Source organism: Eptesicus fuscus, chromosome 10 (genome assembly GCF_027574615.1).
Source record: "Eptesicus fuscus isolate TK198812 chromosome 10, DD_ASM_mEF_20220401, whole genome shotgun sequence".
Classification (NCBI taxonomy): domain Eukaryota; kingdom Metazoa; phylum Chordata; class Mammalia; order Chiroptera; family Vespertilionidae; genus Eptesicus; species Eptesicus fuscus.
Window position 1 is genome coordinate 7,093,874 of NC_072482.1, and position 25,062 is coordinate 7,118,935.

The 25,062-nt window shown below is 53.1% G+C and overlaps 1 protein-coding gene across 2 annotated transcripts; it reads right to left on the reverse strand.

The window, feature by feature from the left end:
- Nucleotides 1–6,760: 6,760 nt before the first annotated feature.
- On the reverse strand, nt 6,761–24,255 carry MTCH1 (mitochondrial carrier 1). Of its 2 annotated transcripts, none has more exons than XM_008151959.3 (12): nt 23,897–24,255; nt 19,725–19,809; nt 16,782–16,888; nt 16,341–16,418; nt 15,894–15,951; nt 15,496–15,547; nt 13,711–13,770; nt 11,056–11,200; nt 9,195–9,242; nt 8,951–9,018; nt 8,634–8,709; nt 6,761–7,606 (listed from the first exon to the last, which is right to left on the reverse strand). In XM_008151959.3, exons 1-12 carry the CDS (start codon nt 24,215–24,217, stop codon nt 7,535–7,537), a joined length of 1,170 nt encoding a protein of 389 aa, XP_008150181.1. In that variant the 5' UTR covers nt 24,218–24,255; the 3' UTR covers nt 6,761–7,534. The 2 variants fall into 2 exon arrangements, with proteins under 2 accessions (XP_008150181.1, XP_008150182.1); XM_008151960.3 differs by having other exon boundaries at nt 11,107–11,200; nt 23,897–24,254.
- Nucleotides 24,256–25,062: the final 807 nt, after the last annotated feature.

Genomic DNA, 25,062 nt, shown 5'->3' on the forward strand with positions numbered 1-25,062 from the left:
CCCTCCTGGAGACATCCGAGGCCCAGGCTATTCCCAGGGGTGCCTCCTGCCTTCCCAGAGTGAGGAGGTCAGCTGCCCTTCTGCCGTCTCCCCCACCCTGTCCCCAGCCCCCCAAATAAAATGCTTCTTGGCTGAAGGCCCTCTGGAAGGGAAGGCTGCAGGGCATGCGCCTCACTCAGACATCTTACCTGGCTGGCGGTGAGCTCAGGTTGCCGCCTGATGACTGCATATCTGACCTGGACCCCTCCTATGTCAGTCCAGGGGTGAGGGGGGATTCTGGGGAGATCCCTGCCTGCCTGGCCTCGGTTGACTGCCTCTGCCAGGAAGGCGTTCTCCCGGAGAGCCTTCCTCTTCCTACTTGCCAAGTAGCTGGTGGGGGTGGGGTGGGTGTGAGGGGCAAATGGACAAGCCCCACCTGGTGGGGTGTTATGGGTGGGGCAGGCAGAGACCAGGAGAGGGAAACAGCGCCTGACTCGTGAATAAAAGCCTGTGTAAGAGTACCCGGTCTCCATGCTTGCGAGGACAGGTGGCACTGAAGAGGCTCAACACCTCCCCTACCAACCTATGGCACCTGTTCTCGTTTCACACCCCTCTACCCCCAAATACTCCATTTAGTTCTTTGGGGCACCCTTCCTTTCCTTCATATCAGCACCCCCCTCACATCTTCAGGTTGCTGGCAGGAGGGTAAAGGGCCAAGGGCACTGGGCTGACTCTCCCAGCTCCAGGACTCCCCAGTCAGGCCAAGTTGGGTTCGGTGCCCAGGGTCAAGGAGTGGCATGCACCCTCTTCTCAGGGTGCTGCTACCCAGGGCCATCTGGGACAAAGGCCAGAAATGGAGCCAAGCCCTGGTGACTGGAGGAGTCCTGAGAAAGGCCGAGTCCCAGACACTGCCCCAGGGGGCACAACAGGGTTGTGCAGAAGTGCAGCGGGCAGAAAAGCACAAGTGTGTGTGCAGGGCCGGCAACAGCAGGTGGCTGAGGGCGACTTGGTGCCAAGCTGGTGTTGGTGTTGGTGAGGGGCAGAGCGACCGTCTCCAGGCCAAAGCCAGCGTCAGCAGTTAAACAGGAAGCATTCAAGTCAGGCCAGGGATGCCTGCCTTTCATATATGTATAAAAATATGATATCATATATCTCTATTAAGATATAACTCACATAACATGAAATTCACTCATTTAAATTGTGACACTCAATGGTTTTAAGTGTCTTCACAGGGTTGTGCAGCCATCAATCACCAAGGTCAACTTTAGAATATTTTTATTCTAAACCCCACACCCCTTAGCAGTCACGTCCCCTTTCCCTCCAACGCCCCTCCCCCCAGTCCTAATCCACCACTAATCTATTTTTTTCATTTTTTTTTATTAAGGTATTATATGTATACATATCTTACCATTGCCACCCCCCACCCCACTCCCATATATGCCCTCACCCCCCAGAGTTTTGCATCCGTTGGTTATGCTTATATGATAATCCACCACTAATCTATTGAGTCTATGGACTTGCCTATTCTGGACATTTTGTATAAATAGAATCATACACTATGTGGCCTTTTGATCTGGCCTTTTCACGTAGCATAATGTTTTCAAGGTTCCTCCATGTTGTAGAATAGAGCAGTACAGCACTCCATTCTTTTTTATTATCAAGTAATATTCCATTGTATGAAATACATCTTACTTACCCACCCATCAGGCGGTGGGCACTTCAGTTGCTTCCATTTTGGGGCCAGTATAATAATCCTGCTAGAAACACTCCTGGCCGTTTTCATTTCCCTGGGATAGATACCTAAAGGTGGTATCCTATGTTAACTCTGGATCATGTGGTCACTCATGTTTAACTTTCCCCCCCATTTTACTGAGAAATAACTGACATACATCTCTGTATAAATTTAAAGCATACAGCACGATGGTTTGATTTACATATATGGTGAAGTGATCACCACGATAGGTTTAGCTAACATCCCTCTTCTCATAATAGGAAAGAAAAAAATTTTCTTCTTGTGACAATTCTTACAGTTCACTCTCTAATAATTTTCCTATATGCCTACCTACAGCAGTGTTAGCTATAGTCATCATGTTGCACATTACATCCCTGGTACTTATCTTAAAACTGGAAGTTTGTACCTTTTGATCACCTTCCTCCAATTTCTCTCTCCCCACCCTCTGCCTGGTAACTACAAGCCTCATCTCTTTCTGTTTGGGTTTTTTAAAGATTCCACATATAAGTAAGATCATACAGTATTTGTCTTTCCCTGACTTATTTCACTTAGCTTTCAAGGCCCATCTATGTTGTTGCAAATGGTAGGATTTCCTCATGTTTATGGCTGAATAATATTCCATTGTATAGATATACCACATCTCCCTTATCCATTCATCCATAGGTGTACACTCAGGTTGATTCCATGTGTTGGCTATCTATATATATAAAAGCCTAAGTGACCATTCACTATGACATGCACTGACCACCAGGGGGCAGATGCTCAACGCTCAGGCATGGAAACATGGAACAGACTGATGAATCTCAGAGGGAAGGGGGGAGGGCAGAAAGAGATTAACCAAAGATCTTATATGCATACTAGAGGCCCCGTGCATGGATTCATGCACCAGTGGGGTCCCTTGGCCTGGCCTGTGGGGACCAGGCTAAAACTGGCTCTCCGACATCCCCCCGAGGGGTCCTGGATTGTGCGAGGGCACAGGCCAGGCTGAGGGACCCCACCAGTGTATGAATCTATGCACCAGGCCTCTAGTTGTGAAATAATGCTGCTATGTACATGGGGGTGCAAATATCTTTTCAAGTTAGTGTTTTCATTTCCTTTGGATACATTCCCAGAAGTGGAATTGCTGGGTCACATGGCAGTTCTACATTTAATATTTTGAGGATATGTTTTATATTATTGTTATTAACTTTTAATCCTAACTCGAGGATATTTTTTCCATTGATTTTTAGAAAGAGTGAAAGGGAAAAAGGAAGGGGAGGGAAACATTGACGTGAGAGACACATTGATTGGTTGCCTTCTACACAGCCCTGACCAGGGGTGGGGAGCAAACTGCAATCTAGGATGTGCCCTTGACCAGGAATAAAACCCGAGACCCTTCGGTTCTAGGGCCAACATTCTAACCACTGAACCAAACCAGCCAGGGTGAGGATATGTTTAACCTTTTGAGGAACTGCCAGACTTTTTTCCAAAGTAGCTGCACAATTTTACATTTGTACCAGCAGTGTATTAGAGTTTGAATTTCTCTACATCTTAACCCACACTTGTTAATATCTGTCTTTTTTATTATAGCATCCTAATGTGTGTAGTAGTATCTCATTGTGGTTTTGGTTTTCATTTCCTCGATGACTAATGATGCTGGGCATCTTTCCATGTGCTTATTGGAAAGTCTATTCAATCTTTTGTCCATTTTTTAAAATTGGGGTATTTTTTTCACTATTGAGTTGTAGGAATTCTTTCCATGTTCTAGCTGTGTCACTTATCAGATACATGATTTGTAAACACTTTCTCTCATTCTGTGGGTTGGCTTTTCAATTTTTGTTGATGATACCCGTTGAACACAAAATTTTAAAATTTTGACAATATCCGATTTATCACTTTATTTTGTTGTTTGTGCTTTTTAATGTTATAGCTAAGAACACAGTGCCTAATTCTAGGTCACAAAGACGAATACCTATGTTTTCTTCTAAGAGTTTTATATATTTAAATATTTTATACATTTGTAGTTAAACTTTGTATGTGGTATGAAATGGGAATCCAACATTCTTATGCATGTACATGTCCAGTTGTTCCAGCATCTTTTGTTGAAGATTATTCTCCCCCATCTAATTACTCTATCAAAAATCAGTTGGTCATAAAATTGAATGTTTATTTCTCGATCCTTAATCCTCTTCCATTGGTCTGTATGTCTTTCTTTATGCCAGTACCACACATTGACTACTATAGCGATGGAGTCAGTTTTGAAATCAGGAAGTCCTCCAACTTTGTTCTTTTTCAAGACTGTTTAGGCTAGTCTAGGCCCCTTTAATTTTAGGACCAGCTTCTCAAATTTCTGCAAAAAGTCAGCTGAGATGTTAACAGGGTGTGTGTAATCTGCCCTCTTAACAATGTTGTCTTCCAATCCATGAGCATGGGATGTGTTTCCATTCATTTAGGTCTTTAATTTCTTTCAACAATGTTTTATAGTTTTCAAAGTGTAAGTTTTTCAATTCTTTTGTTAAATTTGTTCATAAGTACTTTGTTACTTTTGATGCTATTTTAAGTAAAATTCTTAATTTCATTTCTACTTTGTTCAATTGCAAGTGTATAGAAATACAATTGATCTTGAATCCTATGACTTTGCTGAATTCACTTATTATAGAAGCATTTTTAGTGGATTCCTTAGTATTTAAAAAAATATGTTTTTATTGATTTCAGAGAGGGAAGGAGAGGGAGATAGAAACATCAATGAGAGAGAAACATTGATTGGTTGCTTCTTGCACGTCCCTTACTGGGGATCAAGCTCACAACCAGGGCATGTGCCCTGACTGGAAATCCAACCAGGGCCTTAGGAATTTTTATATACAAGATCATGTCATCTACAGTTTTACTTCTTCCTTTCCGATCCTTTTTTCCCTTGCCCTATTGCCCTGGATAGTCCCTCCAGTGCACTGAGCAGTGGCAAAAGCAGACATCCCTTTCTTCTTCCTGATCTTTGGAGAAAAACATTAGGTCTCTCCCCATTCAGTGTTCTTTGTGGGGTTTTCATACTTACCAGGGTATATCACTGACTAGGTTGAGGAAGTTCTCCTCTGTCCCCAGGTTTTTGCATGTTTTTATCATGAAGGTGCTGAATTCTGCCACATCCTTTTTCTGTGTCTACTGAAACGATCCTTCGGCTTTTGTCCCTTGTTTTGTGGGTAAGAGTGTATTACATTGATTTTCAGATGTTGATCCAACTTGCCCCAGAGGGCCTGTTTTCTAATGCTGCCTCCTGGGTCCCATGAGGTGCTCACTGTGGGAGCCTCTGGGCAGAGCAGAACTATGGCAACCCAAACCCATCTTTCCTAGGTTTTGAATGGGCTGTGCCTGCCTCCTGCGAAGAACACCCTCAGGAACAGTGTCACATGAGAGAACCCACCCCAGGCCAGGAGCAGGGGCCTCTGGGAACTCGTGCGGAGAGGGCATGTGCAGAGGGTGGGGGGGCCGGCTCCCAGCACGGGCGGCCACTGCCACCTCAGGCTTTATCACAGGGGGTCCCTGTCACAGGCTTTCCCAGCTTTGTCCATCAGAATTAAGTGTCCCTGGAGGGGGATGGTGACTGTCTTCCACAGCATTCCCGATCCCGTCACCCCTCCTTCTGCGACAGCTCAGCTTCCCTCCTGCCCCAATACAACCCACCTCCTCTGTCAGATTGGGACCTTGCCACTCTATTTCCTGGACTGCCAGGGAACATGCCAGGTGCTCAGAGGGCGCAGGGAACAAAGGGAGCATTTAATACACACACACATATGCACCTGAATATTGAACTGAAAACTTGCTTTTCAGTTCAGAGGTAAAACCTGGACTCTGCTCAACTATAAATAGAGTATCAAAAGGTGTTTTCTAGGCATTTCTGGGTGTGGAAGACAGCCTGGGAAATGTCGAGACCCCGAAATTCAGGAATCCCGGGTTGTTACCTGGAACAGCGGGCTCTCCTCAAGGTACCGCCCCAGCCCACCAGGGCCCGCTCCTGCTCCAGGCGGCCTCTCCACGGCAGGGAGGAAGGGGCCCTCAGGGCCAGCGCAGCACAGGATTCCAGGCGCAAGTGGCACTAAAGCTGGGGACCGTGAGAAGTAATCAGTGCAAAACAGGACTTGGACGTGGGAGACAGGAAGAAAAGTTACCCAAACCGGGGTCAGTGCTGTGGAAACCACGCTGGGCTGGAGAATGGCACAGGCCTCGAGGCAGACTCCCCCTGAAGGACCTGCCTTCTCTAAAGAAATGATGCCGGAGCGGGGAGGGGGCCCTCACCTAGGCGCACGTTCCCCTTCCCTGCTACCGTTAGGTCCGAAGTGAGTCAGGACACCCACTGAGGCATGTCTTCTTGGGGAACAAGGATCCATAATAAACTGCTCTCCAGTCAACCGTTACTAGGCCACTGGGGAACACCAGTCCTGCAAGAGCACCCCAGGGCCTTCCCTGGGGGTGAGCCGCCTGCACCTGTGAGGACATGACAAAGTCACCAGACCACAGGCTAGAGCAAGGGCAAGAAACAGGGAGGAAGCAGGCAGACCGCCACTGGCATTCAAACCCACCAGTCTCCAGGCCAGGACCACCCACTGGTAAGTTCTGCCTGTCTCCAGACGCCGGCGTTGGGCAGAAGTGAACGGAAGAGACAGGGCTTGTGCTTCAGTGGGGCCCACGTCGGCCCCTTCTGCTGTCACCACGTGACCACACCAAATGACTCAGTAAAAACTGCAAACGCCACCCGCAGATGGTGCAGAGATGAGTCAGGGGTTTGGAAGGAACACCTTTGGAAGCTGGGAAGCCTTTAAAGGGACTGTCTCCCTAGCGACAGGCCTACGCACTGCTTGTTGATCTGTGAATGGCATCTTGGCCAGTCTGATTCAGAAACCACCCCCATCTCCACCGCCCCAGCCCCCTCGCCCCCCCACCTCAGGTGGCTGATCTACACCAAGCCTGGCACTTCTCAACCCAGGCTGCGCTGCCTCAGCCCTGCCACTCTACAGCACATCCTCACACAAACACCAAGAACTGAGAAAGATCAAAGTAAGAGACTCCCCACAAAACTCCAAATCACCACCAGTACATTTATTTGAGGAAGAAACGGTCAAATCATATCAGGGACTTTAAACTGGGTACGACTAGAGACACTGATCTGCCTAACTTCTGGGTGTTCACCAGTGCACAGGGAACCAGATCCCGCACACGAGGCGTCCCCATTAAGCAGGTGTGCATTCAGTGAGGTACACATTCTGAGCGGCCACGTGATTTCCCATTGAGAAGGTGCTGCCTTGCCATCAGAAGAGTAGTGTTGAGAAAAAGGCAGAACCTGGCCACAGCTTCTAGCACAGGCCTGGCATGATGGTGGCTGGTGGCAGGGGATCACGCCCTATTTACAAGCAGGAGACGGTGCTCCCAGCTGAGCTGCAGGGGGAGCTGGGGCTGACTGGGGGTGAGTGGGGTGGGACCTGACATCAAGAGCCTTTTCCCATCCAACCTGGGCCTCCGCAGCGTTTTGATCTGCAACAGGCAGACCTGGCACATCTGTGAAGCCGGGGATTCTGCTTCTGTGAAGCCTGGGCCCCCCTCTTCCTCCCCCGCCGCCCCGTTCTCCAGCCCCGCCCCACCTTCCCCAGGCCCAATAGGTGACCGATCCCTGGATGCAGCCTCACCCCACTCAACCCCGCTTCTGGACAGACACAGGGCAAACATGGACGCCGAAGCCCAGCAGGGCTGCAGCACATTTAGGTGTCGCTGGATTAGAGTTGTCTTACAAGGGCCCAAGCTGATCGGGCCCCTCCCGTGGCGGCCAGGCTGAGCCGCGGTTTTTAGTGATTCAGGTTACTCCACGGCAAAGTACGATCCTGATGAAACCCGGCGGAAAAGGAGGCTGGAGCCGCGGAAGAGCTGGCCCTGGATGGGAAGGAACAGTCGGGTCAGTGAGAGGGGAGGCCGGCTTTCACTCCTGCCCCCGAGCAAGGCCAGTGTGAGGCAGAGAAGGGCCCAGCAGCTCAGAGCTCAGGGTCAGGGAGGGCCTAGGCTGCATTCCTGAAGGGCAAGGTCACAACCTGCCCTGAGCTGAAGTGGTTCATTGGCCACTTCATGCCACAGGGTGTCCACTGTGGATGGGCTACTCGGTAAGCACCTCCCAAAGAGAAGGGTCCTTCTGGCTTCAGAGCCCAGTGGTCCGGGGCTCCTCCAATGCCCACAGGACGAGATGCACAGGGAACGCACTGGGTCACTGGGAAGACCTGCACCCGGCTCTTGCCTCGCTGCGTCCCTCCCATCTGTCCTCTCGCTAACCCGAGGTCAGCCCGTGCGCGGGCTGCTCGCCAGGCACTGCCCCATTCACAAGGCAAATCAAGGCTAGGAGGCAAGGATCTGCCCTAGCCACCAGGAGCCTTGACTTGGGGGCCTAAGCGCTCCAGCCAGTAGAAAGGTGCCTGGGTATGCAACACCCAACCCCAAGACTGCCCCCCTCACCAGGCTCACATGGGGCCCAGGTCAACCCTCAGGCTCTCCTGGGCACCAGGGTGTCCCGCAAGAGGGCTCGGCCTCCAGTACACCAGCTGCCTGGCAGGAGCTGGCCTCAACCCCAGGGCTCCATTTCCAGCGTCTTATTCAAGGTGTGAGATGGTGTGTGCCACCTCCCCATGGCTCCCCCACATTTGATCTAGAAGTCTTTAAGAGTTGAAGAAAAGGGGACTTTTTCTGATGTAAATTTTTAAGTGAACTCAGATCTAACTACCTCAAATCCTAAAATAAAGTGAAAAGTCAATTTAAATGTCTTAAACCAAGTCTACATTTACATTCTCTTTATCCTCCTCACAACACTGGATTCCATGGCAACCCTTATCTTTCCACGCAATGAAGCACCCACAAAACCATGTGGCCGGCTCCGTGTGTGGGACGGGAACACCGCCTCTGGGGGCTTGCTCACCTGCATGCTCAGGTACTTCCAGCAGTGAATCCAGGACTTGAACACTGGGGAGTAGGGGGGGAGCCCGGCCTGCAGCCTGCCAGGGAAGGGGAGCATGTTAGACCCAGAGAGCCCTGGAGGTGATCACCAAGGAAAGACCCCAAGAAGGAATGGCTTGGCACTGCCACTACCCACATCCCGAACCAGTCATCCCGAAGGGGAGCCAGGGTGCCAGGCGGGATGTCAGGCCCAGATGGGAGGGGGCAGAGCGCTGGACAGGCTCAGCTGGGTGCCCCTGCAGCCTTGGCAAAGTGCCTGGTGGACGGGCGCACACCTACCCACAGTTGTTCACAGCCATGAGGTCACCGACCAGCAGGAAGGGGTAGGTCAGCATGCTCACTGCAATCTGAAACCCAGGGAGACCTGCGTGTCAGTGACCCCCTCGCCAGCCCCACCGGGGCCCAGGGAGCAGGGGCACAGTGTGCCAACATCCTACACCACGGCCGGCCCCCAGCCACCCCCCGAGCTGCCCTCCCAAGCCCCTCCCAGGCCCATGTGGGAAGGGTGGCTGACTTGACTTACCCCCATCACAAATTTGGTGTAGCTGCGGATGGCCAGGGCCTGGCTGAACTGGAGAGACAGAAAGGAAGACCGGTTTGCCACGGACACCTCAGGATGCACACGTCACACATGCAGAACCCTGTCGTGCTGCTTGGTCCTGGCCTTGCACCCCGACCACACCCTGCCTCACACACCCCTGTGCACACTTTCGGGGCCTGCCAGCAGCTTCCATGGCCTTGGAGCAGAGCCACGAGAAGATCTGGGAGGTAGGATTCCCGTGGCCCCGCTGGGGACGGTGAGGAGTGAAGGCCAGGCAAGGGGATCCCTGGCTGCTGGCCTGTGCAGTCCCACTGGCTGTGAGCTGCGAGGGCTTGGCCTGTGCCTGCCTTGATCAGTGTCTGAGGCTTGGCACACAGTGCTCAGTGAGTGCTTACGGGCTAGAAGACAGCCAGCCACCTGAACGATCCAGGCCCAAAATGCGGGGAAGCCTGGGCTTCCTGCCCCCTTCAGACCTCAACCTTGCCCAGGAAAGGGGACTACCGAACCTTCAGCATCCTGTGGCATGGCCATGCCACCAGATGGGTGCCCTGCACCCTGGATGCAGGTCTGCTCAGCCCTCTGCCCAAGTGGCAGCTTCATCTTAGCCTTTAAGCCACACAGAAAAGTACTTAAAAAGTACTTTCAATGGAGCTGTTGACTGCTGTTGTTGGAGGCTAAACACAGCAGCCCCTGGTCAAACACCTGCCCCGCTAGACTAGAGGGAACCGATCAGTTGTGGGATACCCCCTCCACCTCAGCTGTCCCAGCCTGGCACTCTGATGGCAGCAGCTCCCCCACCCACGAGGCCCTGAGAAAGGGGCCATTTGAATTCGCTCACTTTGAAAGGCCAATAAGACACCTACCCAAGACCGACAATTTCCCTGAGCAGAGGCTCTCAGTGAGGGCGGGGCACTGCTCACCAGGCACATGCCCAGACACACACAGAACTGCCCAGACACAGACACATGTAGACTGACACCCTCCACCCCCACCCCCCAGTGATCCTGGTAGACAGGTCCCTAAGCCCTCACCTTCCTTCTTGGGGTTGGCAATCCCTGCTGTTACAATGGCTGGCTACCAGGAACCCCCACCCATCACTGTTCCCCAACTCTCATCTTGATTCAGACAGAATCAGTCAAGCCATCGGGTCCTTAGACTCCTTTCTTCTCGGTGCCTTTTAGAAGGCAAGGCCTCCGCATGCCTGACCCAACTGCTGAGGTCTATGCACAGCAGGTGTGTGGGCCACTGTGAACACAATGCTGGGGTGCTCCTGGATAGCACACTTCCTAGTTGATTTGAGAAACCTCAAGGGGGGGGGGCACCCCTACCTTCACAGGGAAGGACTTAGTCCCAGCCCTGTCGATCCCAGCCAAGTGCCTCTGGAGAGCCCTTCCGTCTCTGGGGCTCAACTTCTCTGTCTGTGAAACAGGATGACATACCTGCCCTGCTCCCTTCACAACTGGGGTGTTCTCAGGAACCACTGTCATAATGCTCACAAAGGGTTTTGAAAGCATAAAACACTAAGCAGGAGTTCAAGGGTTGCTGGGAGTCGGTCTCTCTTCTGTTTCCTGACCCCTAGTTGGGTCATAACTCACACAGCCTTACATAAGCTGGGGTTTCTGATTTCTAAAGCTGCCCAGGGACGGGCATTCCATACACTCCAGGTATCCAGTCTGAGGCAAAGCTGACCTGGGGACCACAGAGGTCTTCTCAGACCCCTCCCCCAGAGGCCCTCTCTAGCCCTCGGGGCCTGGCGCTCAGAACCCCAGAGTCCTTGAGTGTGCCCCAGACCCTGGGCATCAGAGGTACACAGAAAGATGGACAAGTCCTTGTTCCAACCAACCTGGGAACCTGGATTCTGGTCGTTTCCCAGCCCCCCTGGGGAGTCACTCACGCTGTCATCCACCAGGTAGGCATTGATGAAGTGGGCCAGCAGGTTACAGCCCCACAAGAAAACCACATCTCCCAGGAGGTGAGGGATTAAGCCACTAAAAAACAAGGTGAGCAAAGATGAGCCGGGTAGGGAGGGGAGCGTTTCCTGGGGGCTCCACACCCAGGAAGCAGCAGGGATGTTCCAAGCTCGGAACTTCAGCACATCCAATGCCTCAGGCAGGAGCCTGCAGGGCTGCGGGGCCAGCGGCTTTGCACACAGGAGGGCACGCTCCTTCTCCAGGGCTTGGGGTTATGTGCTTCGTCTGATACCAGATTGGCTTCTGGTTTCACAAGCGTTTTCAAACCACAGAAGCTGGGCCTCAAGATGTGAATTTTGCTAAATCTGGGATTTTCAATACAGATTATGAAAGAGTGCCTACATGTTGGTAGTTTTCTCCTGGCCTTGATACCTAACCAACTCTCACGAAACACTGCTCAATGCATGTTGTCTTCCCCCAGAATGTTCACAACCAAGCAAGCTTCACAAGCACTGACCCTTTAAAGCGACGGCCTCTGAGATAAGCAGAGAGGAGGCTCCCCCAGATACAGCACCTGCGTGTGCGGGTGGTTTTTAATGTGCTGATTTACTTGTTTAGATAGGGAGTGACTTGAAAAGATTTCCAGAAAAATGGCTATCTCGTGGGAGGGGAAGTAGAATTATGATTTTTGAGTTTTTAAAAATCGTATTTCAAAATACTTCAAAAGTTCACAAGAATTAGATGCAACACATCTATGTTATGAGGGATATTAACAAAATGAACCTCGTGAATGCAATTTCTAATCATGCTGCTTCCACCTGCGCTCAGGTGGCCTCTCCACACGTACCCTTTGGCGCTTTCTGAGAACTGTAACATCTGCGTGTCACCTATTCCACACCCACGTGAAGAGAAGGAGAACCCAAAGGTTAAGTGACCCAACAGGAGTCCTAGTCACATACCAGCATAACACTATACGAGTGTGGAAAACACCAGAGGTGCCCTACCTGGTTTGGCTCAGTGGATAGAATGTCAGCCTGCAAACTGAAAGGTCCCAGGCTCGATTCTGGTCAAGGGCACATGCCAGGTTGCGGGCTCGATCCCCAGTAGGGGTGTGCAGGAGGCAGCCAATCAATGATTCTCTCTCATCATTGATCTCTCTCTCTCTCCCCCCCCCCCCCCACCTTCCTCTCTGTAAATCAATAAAATATATATATATTATTAATATATATATATATTATTAATATATTTTATTGATTTACAGAGGAAGGGAGAGGGATAGAGAGTTAGAAACATCGATGAGAGAGAAACATTGATCAGCTGCCTCTTGCACACTCCCTACTGGGTATGTACCTGCAACCAAGGTACATGCCCTTGACCGGAATCGAACCTGGGATCCTTCAGTCAGCAGGCCGACGCTCTATCCAATGAGCCAAACCAGTTAGGGCAATACAAATATATTAAAAAAAAAAAAAAAACACCAGAGGTGGTGATGCGTAGTGTTTTAAAGTCTGATATACCAGTCACATGGGCAAATATTTACTCATGTAGTTGCTCATGTTTAAGCATATATGCATGGGTGTATATATAAAAATGTGTGTGTGTAGATAAGGCAAGGTTTGGCACTATCGACATTTAGGGCTGAATAAGCCTTCGTTGTGGGCTGCCCTCGGCACTGCAGGATGTTTAGCAATAGCCCTGGCCTCTACTGCATACCAGCTGGGGCAACAAAAGATGTCTCCAGGCAGTACCAACGTCCCTGGGGCAAACATCACCTCCTGATGAGACACACACCCACACGCACGCGCACACACAGAGTTTCTTGGTTACACTGGATCATAAATGAAAACATGTGGCCAACTATAAAACCACAATATGAGTAAATAGACAGCCCGTACTTAGTACATACATGTCACTGCCTAGACCTTAAAAGGCAAAATAGATGACACTTGTCAGGCCCGGCTTTGGGGCTCCATCTGTGGATTATTCTGTCGGGTGTTTTCTTTACAGTGAAGTAAGGTGGGTGTGAGACACAAGGAAGGCAGAGGGTCTGTGGTCCTTGGGAGCACGTGTGCCCTGCTGGCAGGTACTCTGCGCAAACACAGGCCGAGCAGGGCCAGGTTTTCTGACTTTTAAAAGAAGCCAGAAGCAGGAATTGTTATGTGAAATTCCCTACAAGTCAGATGGGAAGAACTCAGAAATGCTGTCACTGGGAGCTGTCAGCGTTCGGTCCGCAGTGCGTGGCACAGATTGTCAGTCATTTTTCAGCAATGAAACGAAGGACGATAGAGCACCCTGGCTCATGCCCAGCCCCACGCCCACCCCCAGCCCTGGCAAATGGACAGGGCGTGGGTGGCCAGTGCAGTCAGCACTGACCAAATAGTACCGTCTCTGTGTGGGCCGTGTCCGGACAAGCCTGCACAGCTCTGGTCCGGACGATCTGTAGCTCGAACGCGCTGTGAAGTGCAGCTACTCAGGCAGGAGTGGGGCCTGGGGTTAGACTGAGGCCAGCAGCTGCGGCCTGAGAGGCTGAGGGAGCCTGTTAGCAGAGCCATGCCCGTGGCCAGCTTGGGGGGTATAAACTCACGTACACAAAGAATCCCAGCAGCCCCTCCTCTTTGAAAATCTTCCCAATGGAGCTCAGCACGCCGCTGTGAAGAAAGCAAAACGGGGCTAGAGGTCACTCAGTCACCTGGAGAAGCCCATCCCTCTACCCTCCACCCTCCCCACTGCTGCTCAGAGCCATGGAGTCCTGGCGGGGATGGGCATGGGAGATTCTGTTTCCAGGCAGAACCCTGTGGAGATGACAGAGCTCTTGTTTGGGGGTGAAAGGGTACTTACCCAGTTCAGAGACTGGAGAAACCCTACCAGCACTGGGGCAGAACTCGGCAGTCAGCAACCAGTGTTTTCTGTGGGTCTGGAATTTAGGACTAAACCATTCAGCCTGGGCTGTGGCACCATGATGGCACGTCTGCCTGGCCCTAGACTTATCTCTGGCTGAACAACCTTTCGGTAGAGAAGCCCGAGTGAGAGCAGGTGGAGTGGCAAGGGGTAGATTTACTTTCCCAGAAGACAGAGGAGGAACACAGGGACCTGCAGCAGGAGGCCCTGCAGCAGACCGCCCAGAGGCAGCCTGGGAAAGGCATCTGGCCCTCCCCAGCCAAAAGCCTGGGGACCGGCGCTCATCACGGCCTGGAGGAGACTAGACGGGCTTCTAGGTGAGAAATGGAAAGGAGGCTCAAGAGCAACCCCTGTGACCTTGGCTCGCAAAGCCAAGTGGCCTGTCCTACATGAGGCTCTGCAAAGCCTCAGGCGGCAGTGGCCCAGGAGAAAAAGAGAGGTGGGAGCCAAAGCCTTGGCTAGTGCTGGTTCCAGGGCACGAGCCCTGCCAGGCCCCACTATCTTTCTCCTCAGAACAGTGGCACGGCCACTCCTGGTCCCGTCTGCCAAGCTCACATTTCAGTCTGGGGGAATGGGCCTATTTCCCACTAGTGAACCCAAAATGAGGCCCCATAGCAGCCAAGCTTCCTGGGGCAGGGACCCCACAGGGCAGCAGCAGAAAGCAACTGAACCCAGGAAATGAGAATTAGAGAGGGTAACAGAGGCGTGTCCCTGTCACAGGCATCCAGGATCCGCCTCCTGTCCTGACTGAGCCTGAGGGGCAGGGAGGGATCATGCGGAGGGAAGGGCTGTTGTCAGCACACCTCTGCCCCAGCCCCTGTGCAGTGCGGCACGCAGATGTGAAGTGGGCACTTGGCAATCGGCTGCAGTGGACAGAGGAGGAAACGAGCTGTGAGCAGGTGCTAGGACAGTGGAGAAATCCTTAGGGCAGTGATGGGCAACCTTTTGAGCTTGGTGTGTCAAACTTCGCCAAAAAACTGAGCATAACTCGGGTAGTGTGTCACTTTGAGGAAAAAACTAACTCCAAGACTCTAGTCGCAAATGTTCCATCCTCAGGAGCAGCAAATGTTTCATCCTCAGCGGCCGCGTGTCAGAAATGGCTATGCGTGTCAGTGCTGACACACGTGTCATAGGTTCGCCATCACTGCCTTAGGGCATAACCTAGGGGGCAGGAGGAAACCCTGTTTCAGTCCTAAGTAAAGAATCAGCTCTGGTGCCAGGACTCCTAATCCAAACCAGCTCCATGCCCACGCACCTCTCTGCAGGGCACCCAGGCCCGTCCCGGGCATCCCAGACAAGAGACACAGAGAAAAGGCCCCTGGACACAGACTATGGAGGCCACTACCAGTTCCTCCTAAGCCAGCACATTAGAGCCGAGGCCGAGAAGGGGCAGTGACTGGCCCAGCATGGCCTGTCCTCGCAGACTCGGAGTGGGGACGAGGCCATGCCTCTCAGTCCCAAGAAGAATTACCCACCTGTACTTGGCCTCCCGTCCCACAAACTGAACCATGCAGCGCATTGAGATGACTGAGGAAAGAGAAAACACAAAGAGGTGACATGACGCAAACACAGAGCCCAGGACAGCCAGCTGTGGGGTGCCCGCTGGAGTGGCCCCTGCACATCATGGCCTGGGTCACAGAGCGGGGGAAGGGCTTTTGGGCTTCCCAGCACACCCCATGGCCACGGCACCCCGTCTTCTACCTGGGAAGAGCCTCAGCTCCCTCTGGACAGGACTCCCGGCCAATCTCTCCTCAGTGGGGTTGCAACGCAATACTCCCACCTCACTGCCCCTTCCCCGTAAGTCTACCGCCGCCCAGCTACAGTCCATGAGGCCAGCCCATTCTGCGCTGCGGTCTCCAGTGGGGCAGCTCACCATGCAGGGGGTGGGCCAGCATGCGGGACACGCACTGCATCATCATCTCGTAGGAGGTCTGCAAGAGGGGAGAAGGGGGTCAGGGGAACCCTGGCAACCACTCAGTCCGGCCTGCCTCTGAAACTGACACTCCTGGGAGCTAAGAGCTCATATGGGGCACAACCTGAGATCCCGCAGCCCCCACAGTGGGCCAGTCTACCTCAGGTGGCCCCACTTTTGCCCACCTCCAATTCCCACCATCCAGGAGTGCTGCTGGGGCCAGGCCAGGCCCCAAAACGGCTGAAGGCTTTCTGGGGCTCCCTGCAGTATCCACACTGGCCTTCCACGTCACCCCTCCCATGCAAGCATGAGGACCCAACTCTGAGCCTCTTCAAAGACCTGTCCAACTTGACCGTGAGAAATAACCCCACTCCTCTCCCAGGGCCTCTCTCCAATTCCAACACCCACCTCCTTCACCACCTTCCTCAGAGAGGTCTTCATGTCGTCCTTGTTGGACACCTGCTCAATCTCATCCGGAGGGAAAACCTGCGACAAATCACAAAGGAGGGCCAAGCAAATTACAGTGCCTCTTACTGTAACTCGTGGGGCAGAGACGGCAGGAAGCAGCTCCTACCACTTTCTCTGCAGTGGCCACTGGCTGGGCCAGCCTCAGGGAACCCCCAGGCTGGAGCCTGGTGTCACAGCCGTGGGAAAACGGGAAGACTGTGGGGCAGGAACCCTCCCTCCCGACGAGTGGGGCCGCCAGGGTTTGGAGCCTGGCTATGGTGCTGGGGTGGAGGCCCGACCAGCCTGGGGAGGGGGGCAGCTGGACCAGTGCACATGGCTGCCTGGGGTGGCTGGGAGTTCAGGGGAACCTTGGCAACGGCTGCGGACTTCACCGGGCCTCACCTTCTTCATGCTGCCCCGGGTCACGGTGGAGAGGGCGTTGGACATCAGTCGGGGGCTTAGGCCTCGGAACAGCCCGATCTTCCCATCCACTTGCACAATGTACTTGGCTAAAAGGAAGCAGGGGTGGCAGTGTCACGCCAGTGCAGACACCGACTCCGAAGTCACAGTCACGGAGGGGAGATCTGTCCAGGAGCCTGGAAGCAATCAGGCCCCACCAATTCTTCTCTAGCCCATTCCTTTGTGTAAAAGCCTTCAAAACATATTTCTGACAAACAAGTCCACATATTTCCTTTTTTAGCTTTGACAAATCTACTTGGCAAACTCAGCTCTAGTTTTCAACTCAGCAACTTCAGTGCTGCAACCCAGAAACCAGTTCTGTTGTTCATAAAAAAATGTTTTTCTCAGGGAAAGGAGAAAGGGAAGAAGGCAGAGTTCCCATGTACAATAATAAAGTTTGCAACCCAAGGGAGGAAAAAAGAAAAAGGAAGGGCTCCCAGAAGAAGCTCAAGAGTGTCGGCTGGGCATGCCCGGGGACCCACCTGGCCCGGGTGGCATTTGTTAATCAAGATGGGAGAGGACATGCAAGTGGAGAAGGAACCAAAGCAGAGGCACCAAGGAACTATTTTACAGAAAAAACGTCAGCAGCCAGGGAGCTAGAGCCCACCTGAGTCCGTGCTTCTTCACTGGGGCCTCTGAAAGGATCGCTTTTTAAATGTTTTGTTGTTTTCTTTAATATCAACTTTCAAACTATGTTCAAAAAGCCGCTGTACTTTTACAAAGCTACATACTTGGAAGCTGGCAGAATGTTCTCAGACAATGCTCCCCTTAGACCCACGACTTCAGCTCTCCAGCGCCTCACAGTGGCAGGAACCGGCTTGTCCGGCCTCTCTCTGTAACATGTCTGCCACCCAGCAGTCCACTGCCTCGGCCACTGCCAGGGGGCTTTCCCAGGCTGCAGCACCTGTTACCTGCACACTTGCTTCCTGAGATGGGTGGGGCTGGGGAAGGGGGGGGTGGAGGAGGAGGGAGGACACAGGCGCTTGGCTTCAGAGTGGGCAGAAGGAAGGTTTGTTTTGGGGGAGGGAAGCACCAGTCAGTAAGAGGGAGAGGGAGGCAGGGTAAACAAGTGTGATCTCCAGTGAGGCACTCAGCCTCCTTCTATTCACCTGCCCACCAGCGAAAAAGGAGTTAGGGACCCCTACTTCCCCCACCTCTGAGATGAAGAATGAACAAGTGAGAGCAGAGAAAGGCAGGCAAAAATGCCCGCAGAGGCCATGCTGGGCCCAAAGCCCCGCCCCCTCTCCTCCCCGCTGGTTGCAGGGGTTCCGCAGTCCCTGGAACTCTCTCCAGGAAGTTCTCTGCGTCACACCTTCACCCATTACACCTTCACCATGACAGGGGGAGGAGATGCTGTCTAGACAGGCTCTAGGCATCCACATAGCCGAGCCCTCTTCCCACGGGAGAGCAGTGTGGTATCTGGAAACACCCAATGGGCATCTGCTACAACACCCGGATGAAAACACCATTCATGTAAACTGGGGTGGGGAGCACCTAAGAACTCTGTTCATCTTCGCAAGAGCAGATAAAGTGAGTCAAGATCCCCTCTCCTGAGTCCTTTCGGGAATGACTGCGACATGAACAACGCCGGTCTGGGCTCTACCCCTCGTCCCTCGCACGGCTGGAGGGTGCCCAGCCATACAGAGACTCCCCAGGGAGGGGCTGGCAGCCCACACCCCTGCTTCCCACAGACCCAGTGTTGACTGGGTCACCAGCCTCACTGCACTTCAGGGGGTGCCTTCCTCATTCTGATCTCCCCTCCCCCACACTGACAATCTTGAAGTAAAAACAAATAAGAACACATTTCCCCACAAAATGACACGTTCTGACTGGCCCCAGACTGTGCCCAGCACCATGGCGGCAAGACTGAAAGAGAAACGTGACCTCAGATTCTGCCAGCAGTGTATGAAGTGAAACAAAGGGGACAGGGGGCGAAGCCCCAAGTTATTCAGTGGAAACAAAGGTTTTCAGAGAACATTCTGGAATGACCAAACAGGTAAGAGCAGAGATGGAGGAGGCATGAGGGGATCGGGCTGGCTGTGAACTAGACAACAAGGGCACATTTAAAGAAAGTCCCCATCATGATCACCCTGTGAGGGTGGGGACTGGGAGAGGGACAGCCATGGGGGCTTGAAAAGATCCTGGGCAGCTGGTGCCCACGGGCCAGGGGATGAGCAGCAGAGGCAGCCAGGTGGGCTTCCTGGCGGAGAGACCTCGGGACAGGACGGGGAGGGTGTGTGAAGGGCCAGGCATGAAGATGCTGGTGCCACGCTGCAGAGGAATGCGGGCCAGGGCAGTGAGGCTGCGTGCCCCAGCTCACCCGGCTGGTCAGGGCACACCACAGGTAAAGCCAGATTCACCATGCACTGGTCTATACCCAGTGGGTGGAGATGCCAGAATGAGCTGGCTCCATGCCCGGGGAACACAAAGGAAAGAGGACGAAGAAAGAAGAAAAAGAACCAGGCCTCCTGCTACAGTAGCAGGAAAGCAAAAAGCTAGTAGCAGGGCCGGACTGCTCAGAAGGCAAAGGACACCTCACTGTCCGCCCGCCCCCCCCCCCCCCCCATTCCAGGCACAACCTGGGGGCAGGGATGACAGAGACCAGGGTCTTGACTGGCTCCTCCCTTGAGCACCTGTCTGCCCCCCCACCCCCACCCCCCGCCTGGCCTGCTGCCAGGTAGAGGATCTGGACCAAAGCTGTATTATTCACCGGCTCTCACCCCAACACCCTGCTGCCTCGGGCCACACTCAGGGATCCCCTCCTCCATGCCAGCTCTGACTCTGGGTGCCATGCTGCCCATGTGGTCCCCAGGGCCAGCTGGGCCGGCTCGCCACCTGATGCTTCTCTTTGGTCGGTGTGGGCGTTCCTGCCGAGGAAGCACTCACCGTAGGTGAAGAAGCTCGGCAGGTAGAGGACCTTCCTCCCCAGCACATTGGTCCCAATGGTGGGGGGCATCGGCTCATGGCCCACCTTCAGGATCAACAAATACAAAAGGAACGTCAGGTTCCACTGCTGACTCAGCCTCACTGCTTCTCATCTTCCCAGGCCTCTAACTCTTTCCCCACAAATTCTAATGCTGTTCCTGTCGATGTTTTCCCCATCAAAACACAAAAGAAATTTCATCAGTGTCTATAACCATCAGGATCATGAATCTCCCAATGAGCACAAATGTCTAGTCCCAGATACCACCCTACACTACCCAAGTCATCCCCATCCCCCAACATTATTACCTTCAAATTCCAGATATCCCCAGGACAAAATCCCCTATTTTTATATACTTTGATTCCCATGCTCATCTCAGAATAAATCTGTTTATTGTCATCTCCAGGTTAAAAACTTCAATCCAGTCTCAATTCTACACGTGGTTAACACCAAAACACAGTACATCCAAATCTCACCCCAAACTTCAGACAACTCAGCTCCAAGTAACCCATTCCAAAGGTCACCCACAACTCGAATTTCTTACCACACCCACAGAAGATGTTAACAGATCTGTCCCCTCATTCTCAGGCAGAGCAGACTGCCACCTCAAATCCCAGCTGCTCCTCAAACAATTCCTCAACTGTTTTCTAATCTCAGTCACCCATATCCTTGTGACAGAGTCCCCGCATTTCCGTGGGGCTATGGTCACTTTTTGCTGTGTAGATGCTGTTACATATGTTAACCTCATGTGGGTGAAGGACCAAGCCACCCACACCCCGTGAGGAAGTGGGGTCTCTCTGAGGGGTGAGGGTGTTTGCTATGCTGCCAATTGAGGAGACTCTCTGCTGCCAGGCAGGAGGCAGGGTGTCCGGGAGACCAGCACCTAAGCGGGGTGTGAGAAGTCTCCTTCTATGACAGGGGGCTGGGACAGCAGCCCTGTCCCTCAAAGCAGGCCAACTGAGTCTGTGGACCAGTGAGCCAGAGCAGCAACTTTTTTTTCCCCAAATAAATATATTTTTATTGATTTCAGAGAGGAAGAGAGAGGGAGAGAGATAGAAACATCAATGATGAGAGTGAATCATGGATCAGCTGCCTCCTGCACACGCCCCACTGGGGATCGAGCCTGCAACCCGGGCATGTGCCCTGACCGAGAATTAAACTGTGACCTCCTGGTTCATAGGTCAAAGCTCAACCACTGAGCCATGCCACCAGGCAGAGGAGCAACTCTTGAAATGTGGAAAGCAGAAACGGCAGGGTTGGGAGCTCTGCCTTAAAAACTGAACTAGGTACGCTTCCAGTGCTTTCCTGGGTCAATTCCCTTTCTGCTTTGCCTTAGGGTTTTTGAAAGTTCACGCTGTCCCTTATGGATGGGATTCTGAGCTACATGACATATTACTGGTTGTAAAATAAGAAAGCTTCTCTGGATGAGGACCTTCTTTTTATAAAAAAGTCTGTCCCAGGGGAGCTGGAGAAAAGGGATGAGCCAGCTGACCTAGGCAGTTAGTCCTCCCCTTCCACACATTCATTCCCTTGTGGGTTAAAAGCTCAAAGGTTTTGAGTTTTGTTTTGATTTTTCCTCTTACACAGGCAACATTCCCTTTATCCTCTCTACTCCAAGTCTGAGCTATGCTCTTTTGCTGTCTTATCCAGTCTTGTCACAACAATTTGGGAGTCCCATTGATTCCAATTTCACCCCTAAATCTGCTGTGTCCCTTCACCTCATGTCTCCATAGCTTCCAAATCTACTGAGTCTATATTTGTAACTTCCACCTGGGTTATCAAAGGCACACTGGCCATATTTCACCCTTATTCTCCTTGCCCTCAAAATTTCATTATTTGAGCCCAAGTCATACTTACCCAATTTCATCCCCAATTCCGGGAACCCAGTCCAGAGATATGGCTCTGTATCAGATTCTAGCAGTTAGTCCATCCCCTTCAATCTCCAAATCCTGAAAGCTAACACCCACGAGCCCTGATCTTAGGCACTGCGTTCTTATTTACCCCAGATCTGCCACTCCAAGCCTGTTACCCCCAAAACTGGTATCTACCTTTTTACAAAATGTTACTGATTCCTAAGCTATGCCCATTAAAATTTCACCCTAAAGTATGCTGTACTCAGGACCAGCTGAGTTCAAATTGGATAGGCCACCTCCCCACCATCCAGTTCTTCTAACCCAGTGGTCGGCAAACCACGGCTAGCAAGCCACATGCGGCTCTTTGGCCCCTTGAGTGTGGCTCGGTGTTAGAACCACTTCTTCAAAATAGACTCGCCCAGGCCGAAAACGGACTTCTGCGCATGGGCTACGAAGTCTCAATTGCACTGTTCGTGCACGCCCGCACGTGCTATTTTGTGGAAGAGCCACACTCAAGGGGCCAAAGAGCCGCATGTGGCTCGCGAGCCGCGGTTTGCCGACCACTGTTCTAACCGTTTAGCCTCTCTTTACTCCCCCATTCCCCATTCTCCCTCATTCCCAATTCTCTCTTCAAATCACCCTTTTTTCAACTTCTTCTAACCTGCAAACCAAATCTACAATGGTCCAAATGATGAAGCCACTTCCCACTTCCTTTCCATGGAGCCCCCTATGCCTATACTCCAGCATCCTCCACTCCACAGATCCTCCTATCTGCCACTCTAAAATCCCAGCCCTCAGCCAAAACTCAGCTCCCAGTACCCTTACTTCACATCTCAGGTGCCATGTCATAGTCAGGTCAAATCTATTACCCCATTCCCTTTATGCCCTCTACTCCAAGTCTGATTTCAATTACTCTATCCATTCAAGTCCCTCTTATTCCAATGGTATCTCCCACTGTCAGTACAATTATAAAGACAGTAAACCTGACACCCATTCATGTCAACTCAAATCTTGGTTGGGTCTCCATCTCAATTTTTATCTCTCCCCCCCACCCCCACCCCCACCCCCGCCCACTCTTCTTAACTGGAAAATTCTAGGCTAAATCTTTAGGCCTGAACCATCCCCATCTAAACAGTGCCCATTTCGGTTACCTCCACCTATTTCGGCCAAATATGCATCCCTCCACCCTGCCTCCTTCCAATTCAACCTCTCCCTTTCTCAATGAGCCTGCTGCCTCTGCAAGGCATTGCTGGCCGGCACCGGTATACCCAGTGCACCTGCATGGCACTGTGCCAGACATCCCTACCGTGGCCTCAGTTCCTGCCAGTCTCTCTATCCTGTCATCTTATGTCCCAACTACCCTTTCTGCCGAATTCCAATACTTCCAAACCCCTTCAGCGCCTCCCCCCACCCTTACAAGGACTGAGACCCATCTCCCGACCCCCACCGTGACTTCCATTTTCTCCTCTAAATGCGTCATCCTTTCCCCCAAAAGCCTCCTCGCTCCCTCTCCAGACAAAACGCCACAGTCCCCTCCCCCACTGCGTCGCCCTATGTTCCCCTCCTCCCACCAAATCTGTCGTCGCTATCAGATCCAGAGCCCCCCATTTCCTGCTAAATCCTACGCCTTCCCCCTCTCCCACCAAATTCCATCACCAGTAGGTCCATCGCCCCGCCCCTCCTTCCTGGAGTCTGATGCCTTTCTCCGCTTTTAATATTTGGCCCAGGCCCCCCGCCCCCCGCCCTTTGTCTTAAATCCATCCCTTTAAATCCATCCCTATCAAAGCCAGAGAGCTCTTGCTCCCTTCACCCTAAATATGTGCTCATCTTCTAAATATTTTGCCTTGGCCCCCAATTCTCCTTCCCACCCATTCGCCAAAACTTCCTGCCCCTCCCCCAAATCTGTTGCTTTTTCACTCACCCCCAAATATGCCCCTTCCCTTCTATTCTAAGTTCTCGCCTCCATTCCTTCATCCCCGAAGGAAATCCGTCTCTATCCCATCGCCCTCTCCTTGCACCTCCAAAACTCCTTGTTCCTTCCACCCTCTCCCAAATCTGTCGCTCTGACGCCTTCGCCCCCTCTCCTACACCCTCAAACCTGTGCCCCTGCATCCCCCAAACCCTCCTGCCTTCCTCCTTTCCCGTCCCTGCGGCCCACCAAACCCTCGGCCCCCGCCCCTCTCCCCAAACCCGTCGCCATCGACCCCCGCCCCAATCTGACCAGATCGAGGCCTGTCACCTTCACGTGAGCACCCCCTCCCTACGGCGCCCCCGGCCCCCACCTGGATGAGCAGTTTCACGTAGAGCAGCGGGTGGCTGAGCGCCGTCACTCCCGCGCCCAGAGCCACGAAAAGGGCCTCGGTGGTCGGGGCGTTGTCCCCAGAGCCCAAGCCCCCGGAGCCGCCGTCCATCCTGCGGGCGGAGGGCTGCGCCGCAGGGCGAGGGTGGCGCGGGTGTGCGCGGTGCGCGGGCGGCGGGTCGCGAGCCCGGGCCTCCACCCCCGCCGCCGCTCCGCCGCGCGCTCCGGCTCCAGCTCCGGCTCCCGCCATCCCCGCGGCACCGCCGCGAGCCTTAGGCGCCACTTCCGGGTCCGAGGCCCCCATGGCGCCGGCCGGCGAGGTCACTCCCCGTCACGTGATGATGGCGCCCCGCCCCTCGTGACGTCAGAGGCCTGCCTTGCCGCGGCGGAGCCGCAGGGGATCACGGGAGGGCGACGCGCGGGGAATATGCGCCAGACGCGCTCCTCGGCCGGGCTGGGACCTGGCGCCGCGCTCGGCGGCCCGGGTCGCGGCTCGGGCCTGGGTGGGCCTCCGCAGGCTCGGGTGCTCTCCCGAGATTCCCGTGAGCGGCGGGGGCGGGGCTGGCGGTTCTGGAAGCCAGACGACCCCAATACGGTCTGCGGCGTTGCTAAACCCGGTCCGGACTTAGGGAGTTTTTCCCTGCAGGTCTGCGTCCGCCCCTTTGCGGCCCGGGTCCTGGGCGGAACGGCCTGCGAGGCCTCCGGCTGCCGGGCCACAGCTCTGCCGTCTCACTCCGTCCTCCCCTTTGCCTCCCGCACCAGACCCGACCCAGTCGCCCTCAGCCTCCTTTGCACTTGAGCCTTCGCGAACCTCCCTTGGGGCCCACGGCTGGAAAATGTGTTTTGCTCTCAAGTTCTTGGCCAATCTCCATAACTAGATCCGGGAATTTTAATCAGTCGTTCAGTGTGAGCACACGCAGGCACTGTGCCTGCTAGGTGCTATAGTCTAGTTAATGAGAATGAAATAATAATTGGCCCTAAAATCGCACTTACTTTGTGCCAGCAGACACGTGGGAAGGTGCTTTGCACCATGTTGACTCCAGTACAACCCTCACAACACCGGTAGAGGAAGGCTTAGCTGGTGCTCTACCAACATTTTGTTCAATTTCATTTCTCTGTGTTATAACGTTGATGAGATGCATAGGAACT

Excerpts from the sequence above, each read along its gene's own strand:
- MTCH1 (XM_008151959.3), bottom strand. The coding sequence starts at position 24,217 with ATGGGGGCCTCGGACCCGGAAGTGGCGCCTAAGGCTCGCGGCGGTGCC. Across the intron at positions 19,810-23,896 it reads ACGTGAAACTGCTCATCCAG|GTGGGCCATGAGCCGATGCC; the intron begins GTGGGGGCCGGG and ends TTGATCCTGAAG. Across the intron at positions 11,201-13,710 it reads GGGCTGCTGGGATTCTTTGT|TGGCTTAATCCCTCACCTCC; the intron begins GTACGTGAGTTT and ends CTTGTTTTTTAG.